Source organism: Corella eumyota, chromosome 3 (assembly GCF_963082875.1).
Source record: "Corella eumyota chromosome 3, kaCorEumy4.1, whole genome shotgun sequence".
Lineage (NCBI taxonomy): Eukaryota > Metazoa > Chordata > Ascidiacea > Phlebobranchia > Corellidae > Corella > Corella eumyota.
Genome location: NC_137492.1, coordinates 6,882,763 through 6,898,524, shown reverse-complemented (window position 1 = coordinate 6,898,524; position 15,762 = coordinate 6,882,763). Strand labels below are relative to the sequence as shown.

General features: G+C 28.5%; 4 protein-coding genes across 5 annotated transcripts; 3 read left to right on the top strand and 1 right to left on the bottom strand.

Annotated features, from left to right (window-relative positions):
• Positions 1–183: 183 nt before the first annotated feature.
• On the top strand, positions 184–1,670 carry LOC145746082 (uncharacterized). Of its 2 annotated transcripts, none has more exons than XM_082564269.1 (2): positions 184–252; positions 523–1,670. In XM_082564269.1, the coding sequence occupies exon 2, from the start codon at positions 715–717 to the stop codon at positions 1,225–1,227; it is 513 nt and encodes a 170-aa protein (XP_082420395.1). In that variant the 5' UTR covers positions 184–252; positions 523–714; the 3' UTR covers positions 1,228–1,670. The 2 variants fall into 2 exon arrangements, with proteins under 2 accessions (XP_082420395.1, XP_082420394.1); XM_082564268.1 differs by having other exon boundaries at positions 186–299.
• Positions 1,671–4,413, top strand: LOC145746079 (bystin-like). Its single transcript, XM_082564265.1, has 10 exons — positions 1,671–1,820; positions 2,032–2,160; positions 2,262–2,457; positions 2,593–2,735; positions 2,864–2,944; positions 3,388–3,513; positions 3,592–3,737; positions 3,807–3,918; positions 3,989–4,077; positions 4,148–4,413. Exons 1-10 carry the CDS (start codon positions 1,692–1,694, stop codon positions 4,296–4,298), a joined length of 1,302 nt encoding a protein of 433 aa, XP_082420391.1. The 5' UTR covers positions 1,671–1,691; the 3' UTR covers positions 4,299–4,413.
• Positions 4,414–5,368: 955 nt separating this feature from the next.
• Positions 5,369–7,366, top strand: LOC145745894 (hepatic sodium/bile acid cotransporter-like). Its single transcript, XM_082564075.1, has 5 exons — positions 5,369–5,597; positions 5,829–6,057; positions 6,124–6,340; positions 6,427–6,557; positions 6,640–7,366. Exons 1-5 carry the CDS (start codon positions 5,369–5,371, stop codon positions 7,163–7,165), a joined length of 1,332 nt encoding a protein of 443 aa, XP_082420201.1. The 3' UTR covers positions 7,166–7,366.
• A 1,114-nt stretch (positions 7,367–8,480) lies between these two features.
• LOC145745507 (uncharacterized) lies at positions 8,481–10,494 on the bottom strand. The gene is made up of 4 exons (XM_082563603.1): positions 10,411–10,494; positions 9,520–9,701; positions 8,938–9,064; positions 8,481–8,764 (listed from the first exon to the last, which is right to left on the bottom strand). The coding sequence occupies exons 1-4, from the start codon at positions 10,439–10,441 to the stop codon at positions 8,682–8,684; spliced, it is 423 nt and encodes a 140-aa protein (XP_082419729.1). The 5' UTR covers positions 10,442–10,494; the 3' UTR covers positions 8,481–8,681.
• Positions 10,495–15,762: the final 5,268 nt, after the last annotated feature.

The window sequence follows — 15,762 nt, the reverse complement described above, 5'->3', positions numbered from 1 at the left end:
AAAATTGTAATAACGTATTATTTATGTCTTTATACAATTTTAAACATCTTTAAATATAATTTATTACTTGTTTATAGTATTTAAGTAGAAAGGTATTTTGAAATATGTGAACTACATATCGATTTTAAATAAACTTATTTAAAAATGTTGGCAACTCTAAAGATATAAAATTTTTTTTAGTTTGTCTGAAACCCTCGTGGCCTAGTGAATTAATGGCGGTTAAAAAGAATAAAATTAATTAAAATGGAGTATGTAAGTTACTTTGGAACTTGTTTATGATACATAATCATGCACTTAAGGTTTGGTTTGTTTAATATTTAAATTAATTTTGTGTTAGAATAATTTGTTATTCGGTTTATTTAACATATTTATATATAAAAAATTTTTTTTAAATTTTTCTGTTAATCGGGTAATGTTTTAGACAGTCAGCCAATTACTTTTTATAGCAAAGGTATAATATGTTGAAGTGTAAACCTAACATTCATATAAAACTTTCCTAATTTTTAATGTCCGAATATACAGATTTCAACTTAAGACGAGCAGTTCAAGGAGAGGTGCGAATCAGTATTGGCAGTTCGCTATAAATGCTATTGTTAATTTATATCTCCTGGTTTAATGGTAAAATTTATCTTCAGTAAAATTAAATTATATAATTAGAGAAATATTTCGTTGAAGCAGGCAAATTTAAAATTTCAATAACCACTTATATTTAAAATGGGGGATTATTACGATGAAGATGATTGCAAGGTGTTTGTGGGAAACTTATCATGGGATGCTAGAGACGAAAATCTAAAAGATCTTTTTGAGAGTAGGGGTCTTGAATGTAAAGACTGTGTGGTCATTTTTGATAAAAATACTCAGCGTTCTCGCGGATTCGGTTTTGTTCGTTTTGGTGAGCCGGAATCAGTGGACCAAGCTATAAATGATTTCAACGGAGTTGATCTGATGGGACGAGAACTCAATGTAAGGAAGGCTGAGAAAAAGTCAAGAGGTCCTCCAAGAGGAGGTGGAGGATATAACAGTGGAGGCGGAGGAGGATACCACAGTGGAGGAGGAGGAGGAGGATACAGAGGAGATGGAGGATACAGGGGTGAAGGTCGGGATCGCCGTGGTGGAGGTGGTGGTTACAATCGTGACTACAATGATGGTGGACACAACCAACGCGGATACGGTAGTCAACAGAGATATGGAAATCAAAGAGGCGGGGATCGGGAGTACAGAGATTGAAAATCTTCATCTGGGATTAAGTCCTGCAGTTTCTTGATTATTAAACGTTTAATATCTGCACCCCTAGTTTGGTTATAAATATATTTGATTAAATGTTGAAACAATTTAAGTAGAATTCACAACACACAACTAATTTAAATTGTAATTTGCTGTTTGTATATATTGTTTACCAAGTCTGATAATATAGCTCTTAAAATTATTCTCAATTTCTTACAAGTTGGTTTTAAGTTAAAACTTATGTATCTGGTAATTATTGATTTTATGTTTTTGGTTACCAATTCTGTTACATTTTTAAGCTGATTTTACTGGTTAGTTATATTTTAAAGTCTCCTTTTTTCGTGTGTCAAGTCTCTTCATTTTTAAACACATTTTCTATATGTCAATTCTCAAATATTAATAAGTAACTTGAGTATGTATGAAAACTGTACTTGTTTGAAATTCCAGATATAAGAAATTTTATTAAAATGGGAAAAGTAAAAAAGCTGAGGAACAGAGTAGGTCCCCATGGAAGCAAACATGGAACTGATTTGGAGGGATCAATAAGCAGTGAAAAAGAGTTAAAGGAAAAAAGAAGCAAAGAAAGAAATCGGCAGGTATTTTAAATGATTTTTGATATGATGTATTTTTTTCTAGATGCCTAAAACCTAACGTAGCTGGTTTAATTACCAATGCTGGCATTTAAATTATATATACAGCAAATAACACAGAACAAATATACAAAAAGCTTATTGCTTTTTAACTTTAGACTTAGTGATATCCATAATGGATGTCATTGAAATAAAAAAAAGTTTTGGTGTTTTTCAGGAAGAAAGTGAATATGTTAACGACAAACTTACGAAAAAGATTCTGGATGCAGCTCGCAAACAACAAGATGAATTAGAAGACATGAAACAAACAACAAATATTTCTAAACCACTTACTAAACTTAGATTGGTAACTTTTCTTGAATACATAATATATTAAAAAAAATAATTATGATTAACTAAAAGTTTTAACAGTTAAAATTTTTTTTACAAAAAATTGAATATTTTCAGCAAAATCATGAATCTGAAGAGGAGGAGGGGGAAGAAGAGTGGCCTCAACTTGAGTCTGGAGGAAGAGAAGATCAAGTTGGGTTTAAAGAGGAATTAAGTTTGGATGCGGGAGATCAGGAAGCATTGGAGGCTTTCATGAATCTGAATCCACCATCCAGAAGAACTCTCTCAGATATTATCATGGAAAAAATTAACGGTATTTTCTTTAACAAAATTCTGTGTAATATTTAAAAAAAATTAATTTGAAAATTTTAAGAATTTTCTTTATTTAAATTTATTTTTAACTACTTCACTTTAGTTAATTTCAAACAATACATTATTATCCAAATAGAAAAACAGACAGACGTGTCAACTTTAATGCCAGATCTTGAAAAACCGATGCCCGATATGGATCCCAGAATATTAGAAGTTTATAGAGATGTTAAAACTATTTTGGTGCGATATAGATGTGGCAAACTACCCAAAGCTTTTAAGGTAGTTTCTATCAAAATAGACAAAATTTAATATATTTTAATGTTTACTATTAAAGTTGTAATTTTATTTCATTACATTTGTAATTTTCTTCTGTTAGTTATATGTAACTAATAAATTATGTTCTGTAGGTTATTCCCCACTTAAGAAATTGGGAAGAAATCTTATATGTAACAGAACCTGACACTTGGAGTGCTGCAGCTATGTATCAGGTTGGCAATTTTTTAGTTAGTTTTTTAAATTGTTATGTAGTGTGGTTTGCTGGTTAAGGCTATAAGCTGAAGGGTTTCATGTTCGAGCCACATAACTTGTCCATCAGCCCAGCGGTAATGAACTATATGAATTTGTATTTTTTCTATATATATATTTTTATCCTCAATTTGTGAAGGTCAAATGTGCGACCTAACTGGAGTAACATCCAGGTATTATTGATTATAATTGCCTTATAATTATGCTGCTGATTAAGTGTGGGCTTAGCAGGACTTCATACCGTTTATAGCACCTTACTTAAGAAAGCTACAACATAAGAGCAGTGGGGATTAAACCCCCGACTTCATGGTGGTGTAGCAAGAGTTCTTACCACTACACCATGCTGCTGGTTCAATTTTTTAATTATGAATTTAATATTGACTTTCTTAATTTTTTTTGTTACTAGGCAACAAGAATATTTGCCTCAAACATGAACGTGCATATGGCACAACGATTTTACTTTTTAGTTTTACTACCAAGAATAAGAGACGACATCCAATATTATAAAAAACTGAATTTTCATTTATTTATGGTAAGTAATTATTCTGTTTATTGTTTAAATTATAAAGTTTGTTTATTAGATATTTATTTATTTTATATTTTTATACAGGCATTAAAAAAGACCTTATTTAGACCAGCAGCATTTTTTAAAGGCATTCTTTTACCCTTATGTGAAGATGGTACTTGCTCATTACGAGAAGCCACTATCATTGGAAGCGTAATGGCTAAATGTTCAATACCTGTTTTACATGCTAGGTAAGCACTTTTAGTTTATATTAAAATTAAAATTTTTATTCTAAATTTGAATTATTTATTATGTTTTAGCGCTGCCTTATTAAAAATTGCCGAAATGAAATATAGTGGTGCTAATAGTATCTTCTTACGAATTCTTCTTACTAAAAAATACGCCTTACCTTTTCGTGTAATCGATGCATTGGTAAGTGAACAAAATATTTAGTTTTTTATTTATTTGTAGAACCAAATTTAACAACAAGAATTTCTTTTAGGTGTTTCATTTTTTGAGTTTTCGAACTGAACACAGACCACTACCAGTTTTATGGCATCAGTCTTTATTAACTTTTTCTGAAATTTATAGGTAAATTATATAATATCTAACTGTATTGGTCATAGAATATGTTTTATTAAGTTTGTTTTAATTTTTACAGGAGTGATATTTCAAGTGAGCAGCGAGAGAGTTTATTAGAGTTAATACGTCACAGGTCACATGACCAAATTACCTTCGAAATCAGACGACAATTACAGAGTGCTGAATGTAGAGATAAAGAGATGGACGAACCGTTGCCAATGCCGATTTAAAATTACTAAAAAGAGTTTAAAAATAAAAAAAAATAGAAGATAATGTTTGGTTTTTAAATTAAAATTATTGTCAGTTTGATATGCTATATCTTTTGGGTATTTTGATTTTTTATTGGAAGGTAGGTTGTGCAAAACTAGTATTGTTAAATCATAAAAATTATCGGTTTAGTTAAACATGGCTACTAAATTCAATACACCTAGAAAAGTACCACTCAAATTCAACCGCTACCCTAGTCAAGTACCCAAATTTAAAAATCTATATTTTAAGTTTCATTTTTACAAAACTATAACAAGTTTAACATTCTGACATTCATAGAATTATTTAAAAAATGATTTAATCATTTGCCAAAATGATTAACTTTTTGACGTTCTAAGGTGTCATGGCCGAAGTGTTCATGATGATATCAACTATGGCTTCCTGCCAACGTTTAATGATGATTTGTTATGAAACGGAAAGAATAGCAGCCTGTTATGTTAATTCAGTCACTAGATATGCGCGGCGTTATAGTACAGTTACTTCATTAGTAGTGTAAGCAATAGTATGGGGTCTTATTAAGCATTACGTGCATTCTGACGACATATTGAATTAATAGGCAGTGTAATTGCCTGCGAATGTAATTAGCGCTTACGTTATAATATTCTTTTGTTAAGCGCCAGTCAGCCAACCTTCTAGAATAAGAACTTAAGTTATACCTTTAATTTTAGCTGTAGAAATAAATCCTATTTTAAAAGCACTGCAAAAAGTGTAATAACCAAAAAAGTAGTAAGTAAAGTCTGTTATCTAGAAGCAGTTATATACAAATATGCTACGAAATACAAAAATAGGCTTAGTACGATTTCCTAAGATTAAATAAAGGATTGCGGTGCTGTTTAAAAATATTTTCAATAGAGAATAAAGAAATATAAGCTGATTTAAATTTAAAACTTACTAAATTGTAGTACTAACTACTAGGCATATAGATATACAGTTTATAATTTAGTATAGAACCAAGTTGATAGAATCTGCGATTAAATAAAATTTTAAATCTGTTTTTTTTTTTCTAAGAATCGGAATTTAGTACTAACTTATTATGGCCAGTTATGATGCATTCGGTAGATTAATACAAAATATAAACCAATCTCAATTACCTTCGTTCAACATAACTGGTAATGGGACTTTTTACGATTGGGATAAGTACATCAACTTGATACCGGCTGACAATTTTGCCGACTTTTCGAACGATCCGGAAAAATTAAGGATTGATCATGCTATAAAATGGCTGTCTATCTGCATTCTAGCTGAAGTCATGTTGGGTTTAGGTAATTAAATTTGCCTTGTATACATCTTATGAGGTTATAGACTTATATTTTTGTATACACCTTATCCTCGATGTGGGAAGGTCGAATGAGCGATCTTAACATAGGGTAACAACTGTTACCCCGACCCAGTCTCGAGTTGCCTGTGATTACGTGTTGGCTCAGCAGGAGTTTATACTGTTTATAGCGCCTACGTCAAGTTCATATCGTCACCTATTATTTTCTTTTTCTTAGGGTGTACCGTGGATGTAAAAGTACTAAAGGACCACATAAAAAGGCCAGTAGGCGTTGGTCTTGCTGCCTTAACCCAATTTGTTCTTATGCCTTTAATAGCATTCGGCTTGGCAAAGATGTTTAGCCTACCAAGGGTAGCAGCTATTGTTTTATTAATAACGGCAAGCGTACCGGGAGGCAGCCTGTCTAATATACTGGCTTACTTAATTAAAGGAGACTTAGCCTTAAGGTAATAAACAAATCCTTGTTGCTGTTTTAGAATTTTGCTAATTAAGTAACGAGATTATTATTACAGTATGTTAATGACCACGTGCTCATCGATGCTTGCATTTGCCTTTATCCCATTTAACTTATTCGTATACGGGTCCCACTGGCTTCCTGAAAACACAAATTATGGAAATTTAATTCCTATACCCTCCGTGGTATTATCTCTTATACTTATGATGGTACCAGTATGTATAGGAATTATATTGAACTGGAAACAGCCTGGTATTGCTTCCAAAATAGTAACGGTAAGCAAACTAATTTAAGCTTGCGATATGTTATTCCTAATTGTAGCGGTTCCTGATATATAGTTTATTTATTTTATTTTTTTCAGGGTTGTAAAGTTTTGCTTGTTCTTACAATTATAAGTTTGGCAATCCTTGCTGCTGTTTTATATGGAGACAGTCTACTTAGACTAATGCCGAAGGAACTTTGGCTTATATGTGTATTTATGCCAGTTATTGGGTATGTTAAAGCTTTATTTGGCATGTCCTATTATATAACGCTCATGTTATACTTTGTTACTGAAAATATTTTTTCGATATAGATTTAGTCTCGGTTTTTCGCTGTCGGCTTTTGCGCGACTCAGCGATGTTGAACGCCGCACGGTGGCGATAGAGACTTCTTGCCAAAACGGTCAACTTGGCTGTGCTATTCTTAAAGTAGCGTTCCCAAACCACTTAATTGGAAGTTTTTTCGTATTTCCACTTTTGTATTCTGTATTCCAACTGACAGAAGGATTGTTACTGGTTGCGTTTTTAAGATACAAAGGTGTGGAAAAAAGTGAAAAAATATTAAACGACGTGAAAGCGTTTAAAACAGCCTCCATTACACATATACGAAGGGTATCGTTAAATGTTATCGATAACGTGAAACGAAAAATAACTAAAGATAAAAATGAAGGGGATAAGACGCCAGTCATTGACGATAAAGCGGACATATCGTCGGAAAACCAAGACTCTGGTGTTGTTGCTGATTCGATTATAAATATCATTGAGAACGACCCAGTTAACGTAGAGACTGACGTTTCAGTAGGTCAAGAAAATCCGTCTTTTGAGAAGTCAGATGTATAATAATGCTCTGTGGTAGCGCTGCATATCAATAACGTTTTACCTGCACAGTGCTATGTTTAAAGCTTAAAATGCAAGATTTAAACCGTAAAAGTGCATATTATCAAGAAGTACGTAATGTTTACATGGTAAATGACTACTCATTTAGGATAACTTATATAAAAATGGACTTAGTAACTTGTACAAACTATACTTATTATTGAACCAAGGCAAAAGTATATGCCCAAAAATTAAGTTGTAATACTTTTGTAAATTTTTTTGTGGCATATTAATGCAAAATTTTAGATTAAATTAAGATAGAAAATCATATAGTTAGCAACTTATTTAATTTGCACAAAAAATGGCTAAATGATGTTTAAATATATTTTACTGATGAGCCATTGTTGTTATATCTTGGTTGATATCGTCATAAAATGAGCGCTGTTGTTGTTGTGTAGGAAAATAAATTAACGTTTAAAAAAACGTTAAATAACTCACTGAGTTGAATTTATTATCAATGAAAAACATAAACAAAAAAATTGGGAATTTTTGATTCGTTGTTAATGCGATAAAATTGATCTGCGTTATTGTTTTATTAATATAACGTTATAATACAGGGAATTGATATATTACATAAGGGTTATTCTAAAGCCAATGTTTGCTCGTTTTTAATTTTTTTTGCATATATATATATATATTTATTCTCGATGTGGGAAGGTCGAATGCGCGACCTAAACATAGAGTAACAACAAATGACCCGACCCAGTCTTGATGTCCTGGGCCAGTTTTGGATATTATAGATTATAATTGCCCAATAATTACGCTGCTAATTAAATGCTGGCTTAGCAGGGGTTTATACCGTTTATAGCGCCTTACTCAAAGGCGCTGCAGCATGAGATCACTAGGGATCGAACCACGGACCTCATGTGGTGTAGAAAATGTTTTAGTCACTACACCACGTTTTTATATTTTGTTGTGAATTTTTATTATTTAAAGTTGTAACCCTTTATTGCTTTAAATGTTTTTCTACAAAAAAAATAACAATATTTAAAGTTGGTTTTGTATTATACCAACGCACCAGCAAATAACATGACGTCATTAAAAGTGACGTCACCAAAATAAAAAATTTACAATTTTAAAATTTTAGTTTTTATTTAAATCAACACAAACACATATAAACTAAACAAAAACGAGCAAAAAAATATTGTTTTTAAAAGTGAAAATAAAATCGATATTAATTTGTTTAAATGGAATTTTAGATCAATATAAATCGACTATGTTTTGTTAATACAATAAATCAATAAATAAACTCTATTTTAATTAAATTATAGCTCTTAGCAAGAAAAATTTACGCATATGATTGTTATAATATTACTAAAAATAAAATATGGCTATTGTAAATATGTATATAAATAAAATGCAATAGTTTATTGTATATAATGTACAAAATTTTTAAAATTTAATTCAGAATTTGTAATATAACAGTGTAGGTATATTTTAAAATGAAGAAATTTTGGAATTTTTGGTACTCCTGTTTTTTTTATGATATAATACAGTTTTCGGTTGCTGTTGTAACTTTTTGTTGTAATTCGTTGAAGTGTTTTTCGGCTTGACCTAGTACAGCTTTATAGAAAAATATAATAAATTTAAAATGTTTTTTTAATGTTATTTAATTGTCCCAATATTGTATGGTATATGATTTTATAAATTAAAGATTAAAAATTAAAAGCTATTAAAAAGTGGGTTTGTTGGGATTCAAACTCAAGATTGTGTAGTCCCCGTTTTTAGATACTTACTTTCTTCCTCTTCTTCTTGATCTTCATCAACTGAGGGCTTTTTGGATCTCGTCAACCTGCCCTCTGTCTCCCTCTCGCGGTTTGCTTTTTCTTCGGCCTCAATTTCGTCTTTACGTTTTAAACCATACTAAAAAATATTATTATTATGTAATTTAAAAAAAATAATTTTTACCCAAATTTTTTGCATTTTTAGTCTTAGCTATATTCCAAAATCAATTTGTTTATTTGTATTGATTTCTCGATTATCTGATATTATGTAACCTTCCATAGGAGATAATTGGCAAGTTAATATGAGTAGTCATTTAAAATCTAACGATTTATTGATTTAAGGTTGAGCTTAAAAGATTGAGATGACGATATTGATTGAAAGTAAGTGCGTCAAAGATTATAGTTTAAGAGACATTTATAATTAATATTTTAAACATATTCTGTAATATTACTGTGGTTTTATATTAAGTCTTATTAGCATCATTTTTCTATATTATGTCGTTTTAAATAACTTAATTTTAGTTTGAAAATATAAAATGTTAAAAAATATTAATTTAAAAAAAAATTAAAAATGTCTCTCAGTGGGATTCGAACCTTGTCTCTTATTCTCTGTCGTTCTTTTTCTCGTTCGATCTCAGCTTTCTGATGTTTTGCTTTCCTCTCTGCTTCTTGCTCCGCCATTGCTTCTAAATGCTCTTTTTCTGCCTCCAACTGCTTTGGATCTGCTTCTTCTGAGCCTCCTTTGTCCATCATCTTGTTAAGGTCTTTTGTTGCTCCTGAAAAAAAAATTAATAGGATTTAGACTTTTAAATTATTTTTTTAATATTTTAATTATTAAAACTAGGGATAGCCCGATCCATGATCGGCATTTTAATTGTCGTAACATATTCGCAACCCTTAACTAATATATGCCCGCGATAATTTACCCACGTACCACAAACGGAAGTTTGTTTTATTTTGCAGGCATATAAGTTGGACATACATATATATTAATGTCCACTAAGTTTCTATATATATAAGGATGTTCGGCGTTTATTAAACAGCCTTTATATGTTAAAACTTTTTATAATAACAAAATTGTAGTTATTAAAAACCATATGTTATCTAAAATGGGCGCATAGATATGCCAAACTCACGCAATTACGTTTTACATTCTGCATGCGATACATATTATATTACACTTGATACGAAGATTTGTATTTACTACCGTCATGGTAAATTCATATGGTATAGGCACTTATGCAAAGTGGGCTTTAATTATTTATGAAGTTAATTAGATTTGTTTATCCAGGCTTTTTAAATCGATTAAAAATTTATATTTCAAATCCAAGATGTTATATAACATATGCCATACTCATATTATATGCTTTCAAGCTTTATAAAAAATTTAAATTAAAATTCATTGATATCGTGTTAAAATTTCAAATAAAAACAAACCAAACGCCTATGAATTTCTTAACGGTCAAATATGAATGATTTTCTTACCTCCTAGGGCTTGCTTTACTATGAAATCCATATTTAAATTTCAATTTAAAATCAATAGCTTTTATGTAAGTGTCTTAACAAATCTGTAAAGAAAAATATATGTGGTTATTACATTATAGAATACAATAGTTTTATAAAAAATTTCTGGTGGATTTTTGAAGAATTTTTTTTATATTTAGTGCCTTAGTCTAAACAAATAATTTAAATTATTTATATCTGTGACGTAAGCATATAAATAATTGAATTCAATGTAAATATCCAAAAAGGTCATTTTATAGTTAGGTTACTAAATACAACGTAACCTATGCCGCATTGCAACATTCTGTAACTTATCTTTAAATTTCCTTATTCAAAACTTTATTCAAAAATTCTATTTTCATCCAAATTTGTATTTGCTGAACTCTGTTCTTTTGTTTATAAATCTGATTTATATTTCTCTAAAACTGCAGTTTTATATCTATAAGCATAAATACAATACTACTTTTTTAAAAGCTCGTTTAATATGCGTTGCTTGGCACAAAAGCTTCTGCATTTATATAACTATTTTAATGCTGTATTGATTTTTTTATTGATTTTTTCGCAACTGTTTGAGTTTTGCGCGCAAGACTTATTTGTTGTATTCTATTGCCAAGGGTATTTAGGCTGTCAATAGGCCGTGTCATTTAAGTAACCGCAAAAAGTAATTAACAATCTAAACGGAAAAGTCTTCCCTTTTTCTTGAACGATATACTAGGAGTAACTGACATTACCTTTGTTGATACCTTTGACACTATTGTAACTCTAATCCGCTATGCTTGGTGTAACAATAAAATAATAGCTTCAGTATTAATGTGCTTTATAATTTTAGTAAGATTGGATTATTATATATAATTTGTCGAAATTTTCTAAAAAACATAACTAAAATATGACACGATGTTACAGCAAAGTTAATATAAAAACTAACTTTTATGCAAAAGTAAATTAAATCTAACATTATAAATATATACATGGCAATAGTTAATTAACCTTTCTTGTAAGGTATTGATTAATATAACTTACACTAAGGGACCTACGTAGGCAGGGGAAATTAAAGTGATGGTAATAAGAGAAGTCAATTAAAAAAACATTGATTGCATTTAGAGCGTACTAAAAAAAACTAATTAACTTGTTAAGGGACTCATAACTTTTCTGTAAATAAAACTTAAAAAAACTGATTTTATTCTGTTTTTTACTTTTTTTAATCTTTCGATTTGTTTTCTTTAGTTTATTTTTTTTTGCCTTACATCTAATTCTCTGTTGAATGAATTCGTATATACAAAGGTAAACCAAGGGCCTATGAATAATTCATAGTTGTTTTGTTGTTGCCGCTCTACGCTATATACTTTTAAAATACGATATTTCTACAATCTAGTAATTAGTTATACATATATTTTTTTTCTATAAGGAAAAAGTGTATTTATTTGCCGCTGACACAATAATATTTAATTTAAATGCGCGAATTGGGTAATTTATTTGATAGTTTTTTGTTCTTGGTCTAAATTAAATCCTACAGATGGTTTTAAATCGATAGCGAATACTTTGTCTAAAAGGTTTAATTTATTTATAAATTGAAAACGATTTTTTTTTATCCGGGCTCAATATGGGCCTTAAGAAAACTATTTTTAATTTTATAAGTGTCATAAAAAATAAAACAATATTTTAAAAGAAGCAGAAAAAATATTTTGTTTTGTAGAAAAATTATAGCAGGTATATATATACATTTATAATTAATTTGCCCCTATTTTTGCTGTATCTGAGGATCTATACATTATTGCATTATACAGAAAACAGTTATTATTTTTCTATATTTTTTGGCTTATTCTTAAAAGCTATTATTTTATTTTGAACCACGTTTGATTGACCCTTTTAATAATTTATAAATCCATCTATCCATTATTCATCGTTAGTTAGCATGTAATTATAATGGAGCATGTAATTAGAGGTTCGCTAATGGACGTGCGTTGATAGAAACATGACCATGTTGTTTGGATTACTTATTCTTCTTTTTACTTTAATTAGAGAATGGTTTTTATTACAATTCGATTTAATGTATATATGTAAAATTTGTTTGTTAATTTAATTTCTTTCTATTTTTTATACTTAAAAATTGGTTATATAAAATAATTGACTTCACTGCCTTAGCATAGAGTTACATTTTTTACCCAAACCCAGTCTCAATTTAATTTTGGTAGTTTTGATTTTACTGATTACAATTGCCCAAAAATTAATACGCTTATTGGTCTTGGGTTTAGCAGGAGTTATACTGTTTCTAAGGCTTTACTCAAGGGCGCTACTGCACGTATGCAGTTTTAAGGTCAAATACAGTTTTATTACTTGTATTGATTTAAATTTTAACTAGACCAAAATGTAAAATTATTTACTTTAGTTTATGCTTTATAACAAAAAATTAATAAAAAGCTTTATCTCGCGACATTAAAATAATAATATAGGCATGTTTTTAATTGACAAGCTGATTATATTGTCGTGTCGAGTATCGAGTACCTTTAAGTTTCTCTGCTACCATCGTTCGTTTGCATACATATTTTATAAGAAAATTGACTCCCGCATGATGGCATGCAGGAGTCACTAGATCAAGTGTCTCTTTGAATATTAATTTAAACGCAGTTTTAATTTAAAAGGTAAACGAAATTTGTATATAATTTTGATTTTAATAAATAAATATGTTAAACGGTTATTTATATATTGTAAGACATGGATTTTATTGCAATACATACAGAATGTTGGGAAATATAAATATTTACTTTGTGTACGTGCTGTTTTATTATTTACATTTTACCCTAGCTAGCAAAACGTATAAAACTTTTATTAAAATTTATAGGAATTTTACAATAAATAAAATACTACCACTACACTTAAATCAAATCCAACATTTGAAGAGTATTTAACAATAGTTAAATTTATGCGATTTTGTTGGCTCTTGAGTAAGGCGCTACCGATATGAACTTCAGCAGATTAATTATCGGGCAGTTGTAACATCAATAATATCTTAAACTTTAAAGGTCGACTCTAGACTTGGTTCAGGTAACAAATATTATCATATGTTAAGGCCGTAAAGTCGGCTCTTCTACATCGAGAATTAAAATAATTCAAAAAGTATCTTAATACAATAACAGTTTATTTTCTATAACAATTAAAATTGTTGTTGTTCTTTATACAAAGGGTATTATTATAAACAAACGTAATTGAGATAATAACACGGTATTGAGCTGCGGTAATAGCTAAGTACTTACAATAAATGCGCAATTGCGCAATAATAAATTTTAATTTTGCAACGTTGTCTTAGTTGTATCTAAAATTGCAACATAATTTTATTACAAATTAATTTGTTAACGGTAAAAATATTAACATTTTATAAACTACATGAAATTTTAAATTAATTACCGTATTGGCATTATTTGTATCTGAGAATTGGAATCTCGTTAAAAAATGACAGAAATTTTCTAAAAATAACTCGAATTGAAAAGTTGTATTTCACGGTATTTTAAGCAAAGTGCCGCGTTTCTAGGAATTAGTTTGTGATAATAACAACTGATTGATGGGCAAAAATTTTACTTTTTTAATGAATTTTTTATTAAATAAAAAAACTTGGAAAATGGTATTTTAAATTATATAAATTTAAAAAAAATTGTCAATATAAATTATGTTAAAAACTTACTAATATAAAAGTCAGTTAGTTGTTTTTTTGTTAAAATATTTAAATAACTTAATATATTAAATAATTTTAGATTATTAAAATGCTAGATTAAATTTAAAAATAATAATATTTGTTTAAATTATCTTTTTGAAAGGTTATAATTACATTATTGATTTCAGAATAAGGTTTTGCTAAATTGTTCTCTTTTTTGTTTCTTTATTTTAATTTAAAAACTGTCTCGTTATGCAAATGTAATAATACCGCCTTGAAAGGCTTGCTAAACACGATTATGACGTCACAAAAACCTGTTTGTTTACAAAGTAATCTACACTTTGTGTGTAATTCGTCACTCAAACAAGTTTTTTAAAATTTCTTTGAAAATATAAAACATTTTTAAATATTTATACCTTAAAATAGAATAAAATTAAATTGTTAATCATATAACTAAATACCTAAATACATATTTGGATAAAGATAAATTTAAATTTGGGTATAGGTAACTTATCGAAATTTAAACTATCATTTATAAACTGTGTTATTAAAATACATTTTTTGTGTGGGTTATGATTTAATATTTACATGACTATCTGTAATAACACGATTAAAATGACTAAACCATGATTTTTAACTGTAAAAATATTATCCCAAAAGTAAAAGTAAAATTTTTTAAATTTTTTCGAATTTTCAATTTTTTTTAATTTTGGCTTTAACTTTTTTGATTTTTAATTTTAAAACTTAATATTTGAATTATTCCACAAATAGCACTAACACGGTTTTAATAAATAAGATTGATAGGATTAAAATATACGGAAAATTTAGACAAATCATGATATATTTGAAAGATATTATTTTATTTTGCGAACAGGTCTTACTTTATTAATAATTTATTAAACACCAATAATTAAGGTTTAAGAATCATTATTAAATCGCGTGTTTAATTAAGGGGCAGCCAATTTTGAAATTAGATATTTTAAGCACATATTAAATATCACACTAAAATTTTACTTTGTTTAAAAAAACATACATATACTATTTTTTAAATTTTTTTATTCAAATTTGATTTAAATTTTAAAATAATTTTCGTGCATTTAGTTTTAAATATTTTAAACAAATTGTTCAGTAATTTTATCGCAAAGAATTAAAGATATCTTTTATTTACATAATAGAGTCCGTTCCAGTGTTATTTTACTAACTCTTATCAGGTAAAGTATGGGCCTTATCGTCATCTCAAAATTGGAAAACTCATTTTACAAATATTGCGGCTTTAACCGACTTTATTAAACAAATAAAAGATAAAATAAACTGAAATGAAAATTAATTTGTAAGAAATAATATATATAAAATTAAAAAAAATATTTGTTTCAAAAAATATTTAAATATTCGAATTTTTTGGAAATTGTTATACTAATCTGTTATCGATTTCCTTTTCTCTACTTGCTAACAATGCAGTCGGGAAAAGGTCACGTGATATTTAAATAGGACGTCACAAAGGCAACTTGTTTTAACGAGACGTTTCCAAAGGTCAAGCAAGAAATATGCGGGGGGTCAAATTTGGAATTTAAATTTGAAAAGTTGATTTTTTAAACCGGAAATTGTGAGATTAGTAATAAGAGTTAAACATACAAAAATAAATAATAACAATTTTTATAATGTTAAGTTTTAATTACTTTAAAATTGTG

Bases quoted from the DNA above. Each gene is read 5' to 3' on its own strand.
- LOC145746082 (XM_082564269.1), top strand. From the start codon at position 715: ATGGGGGATTATTACGATGAAGATGATTGCAAGGTGTTTGTGGGAAAC.
- LOC145746079 (XM_082564265.1), top strand. From the start codon at position 1,692: ATGGGAAAAGTAAAAAAGCTGAGGAACAGAGTAGGTCCCCATGGAAGC. The intron at 2,161-2,261 runs GTAACTTTTCTT...GAATATTTTCAG, and splicing joins CACTTACTAAACTTAGATTG to CAAAATCATGAATCTGAAGA. The intron at 3,514-3,591 runs GTAAGTAATTAT...ATTTTTATACAG, and splicing joins TGAATTTTCATTTATTTATG to GCATTAAAAAAGACCTTATT.
- LOC145745507 (XM_082563603.1), bottom strand. From the start codon at position 10,441: ATGGATTTCATAGTAAAGCAAGCCCTAGGAG. The intron at 9,702-10,410 runs GTAAGAAAATCA...TTTTTTTTTCAG, and splicing joins AGTAAAGCAAGCCCTAGGAG to GAGCAACAAAAGACCTTAAC. The intron at 8,765-8,937 runs GTAAGTATCTAA...TTTTCTATAAAG, and splicing joins TCAAGAAGAAGAGGAAGAAA to CTGTACTAGGTCAAGCCGAA.
- LOC145745894 (XM_082564075.1), top strand. From the start codon at position 5,369: ATGGCCAGTTATGATGCATTCGGTAGATTAATACAAAATATAAACCAA. The intron at 6,341-6,426 runs GTAAGCAAACTA...TATTTTTTTCAG, and splicing joins TTGCTTCCAAAATAGTAACG to GGTTGTAAAGTTTTGCTTGT. The intron at 6,558-6,639 runs GTATGTTAAAGC...TTTTCGATATAG, and splicing joins GTATTTATGCCAGTTATTGG to ATTTAGTCTCGGTTTTTCGC.